General features: G+C 39.2%; 1 protein-coding gene across 1 annotated transcript in view; it reads right to left on the bottom strand.

Annotated features, from left to right (window-relative positions):
* LOC137999550 (uncharacterized) overlaps nucleotides 1–2,500 on the bottom strand; it is a 25,932-nt gene that overhangs the window by 3,443 nt on the left and 19,989 nt on the right. The window contains exons 2-3 of the mRNA XM_068845357.1: nucleotides 1,048–1,381; nucleotides 1–314 (exon numbers count right to left, since the gene is read on the bottom strand). The exon at nucleotides 1–314 is cut by the window's left edge and continues 3,443 nt beyond it. Coding sequence (XP_068701458.1) covers nucleotides 1–314; nucleotides 1,048–1,362 — 629 coding nt within the window. The 5' untranslated portion in view covers nucleotides 1,363–1,381. The remainder of the gene's footprint in view (nucleotides 315–1,047; nucleotides 1,382–2,500) is intronic.

Here is a 2,500-nt window from a genome sequence, read left to right as displayed (position 1 = left end):
GACAAATATTTACGAGTGCTCGTTTTGTCCAGCGTCCGTTCTCGACTTTTGATGATATCCTTCAGTGTAATTTGAATCGAAGGAGAGGTTTCCATGATCTCTTCCATGATCTCCTTTATCACTTGTAATTCCAACTGAACAAGAAAGAGTTGAAATGACACTCGTTTGGCTTGTTCTATGCTGGGTTCTCTCACTGACACCAGCTCAAGGTCTTGCTCTGACTTGGTGTAACCCAAAGACTCGAGAATAGACAAAATCGCATCTGCATCCTGAAGTTGCAGCTCAACTTTAGTTTTGAAAAATGCAGTGTAAAGCTGCAAAAGAAACCAAAAATGTTACTCCTTTTAAGTGGCGAGGGTGAAGATACTTCACAATTACAAATTCTTAATGGAAGGAGATTCTGCAAATTATGCATGGGTTTGCAAGCACCAGCAGCAATCAAAACTAGTCCCAAGAGAAGCGAGCGGTAGCTTTGATGCAACTACGGAAATTCCTTGCTAGTAAAAAAAAAAGGTTTCTAATTTGTCGTCTAATTTGATTTAGCGGCTGGCAAAGGCCCCCTATTTGCGTTTCCTTCGACATTGTTGAACAACATTTTTGCCGAAATTTGTGACAGCAATAATCAAGACTGTCACTTTATGTGAGAATTGGAACATTTTGGCATTGCCGATATTTTGCAAGCACAAGCATGGGAGCACTTGTGGATATTAAGTTTTGTGCCTGCCCAAAGAGCAAAGGCTAAATTTTATGGGCCAGAAATTGCATTGAGATTACAAATTCCATACTTATTGTTTTAACATATCAATTTCATTTAACAATATCAACAAAATTCTCATCAAGAGACATTCCTATTACGCATATTACAAGGATTGCCCCTTGTATTATTATATTATCATTATCATAAGGAAGACTTTGCTGCCAGGAAATCAGGAAGTTATTATGGTGCTGCTACAAAAGTCTTCCTGGCCACAGTCACCTATTAAAAATAATTTTAATTTTGTATTGTGAAGCCAGCGAATCGTTAAGTATTCTCAGATTAAACCTTACCTTGATGGCGTGGAATTCTTTGCGCCAAGAAAACTTCCCCAAGTTTATGGCAAACTTTTCTAAGGAATTAAATCCACTTTTCATCTTGTGTATGCTGTCTTCATTTGTTCCCAAGCTCCCAGCAATTCTTTCCAAAATACATGAATAAAAGTTGGAATCAAGATGGTTAAATCTATCCCTGGGATTTGATGCTTCCAAAAATGCTCGACAGTCTTCTTCTAGGGATTTTTTTGCAATTTCAATGTCATTGCTTATATGGAGTTTCCAGTACTTTGACAGGATTATTTCTTCTTTTTCTTCCATCATTCTACACATCCATCAGGGTCATATTCACCTGTCATTTAAAAATAAAAATTTCAATAATACATTGCACGAGATAAAAACAAATATAAAAACACTGCATTAATCACATGTGACAAAAGACTGATACATTACACGAAACACACAAATGGAAAATTTCATCACTAACATAAATTGCATAAGTCACTGCTTACGAGCCAGAAGGCCAATCAGGCCGGCGCTTATCTCCGGTTTCAGTAGCATTAAGCGACTAGGAGTATTTATACTCCCCCCTGGATGAGATGCTAGTCCATCGCAGGGTTACCCCCAGCATTACGCCGGTACCCAATTATACACCTGGGTGGAGAGAGGCACTGTGAGAGTAAAGTGTCTTGCCCAAGAACACAACGCAATGTCCCCGGCCAGGCCCCGAACCCGGACCACTCGATCCGGAGTCGAGCGCACTAACCATGAGGCCACCGCGAAATTGCATAAGGGGGAAGAGAAATAAGTTTGATTGGTTTAGCAAAATTATTTCAAATTCTGTTTTAAAGATCCTGTATATTTTATCGATCCAATCGAATAGAATTTAGGAAACCAGAACAGAAATTGAAACAACAGAATAGAAATTGAAGCGACAGAACAGAAATTGTAGTAACAGAACAGAAATTGAAGCAATAGAACAGGCATTGTAGCAACAGAACAGAAATTAAAGCTACAGAACGGAATTTGAAGCGACAGAACGGAAGTTAGGACAGAACAGAAATTGGAACAACAGAACAAAAATGTCAAAATTGACATTCGGTTCTTCTGATTAACGAACCGAGTAGAGCCTGGGTGGGAACCATTTGTACATTATGATGGCAGGAATTATATCGTATTCCGTCTTGATTGGGTGATTAATATTCTTGTGAAATATTCTGGTAGTGAGGGAATTCACCCAAGAGTAATCGACCTTCTTCGCGAAGTCAAGGACATGGTTACTGAAAGCCTGCAAACAAGTTCTCACGTTGCAGGAACTATGTTTACAGGGATGCCTGGGACACCAAAGTCTAACATTCCAAAAAAACAACTAGAGTTTGTCATCTGGAAGTCAGTCGTCGATGCGAGGAAAAATAATCCATGAGATCCACATATCAATCGAGTACCACGACGCTGGATGGATTCAATACTG

The sequence above is a fragment of the Montipora foliosa genome, chromosome 1 (assembly GCF_036669935.1).
Source record: "Montipora foliosa isolate CH-2021 chromosome 1, ASM3666993v2, whole genome shotgun sequence".
NCBI lineage: Eukaryota > Metazoa > Cnidaria > Anthozoa > Scleractinia > Acroporidae > Montipora > Montipora foliosa.
Note: the sequence above shows the minus strand (reverse complement) of the source record. Positions and strands in the feature narration are given on the sequence as shown.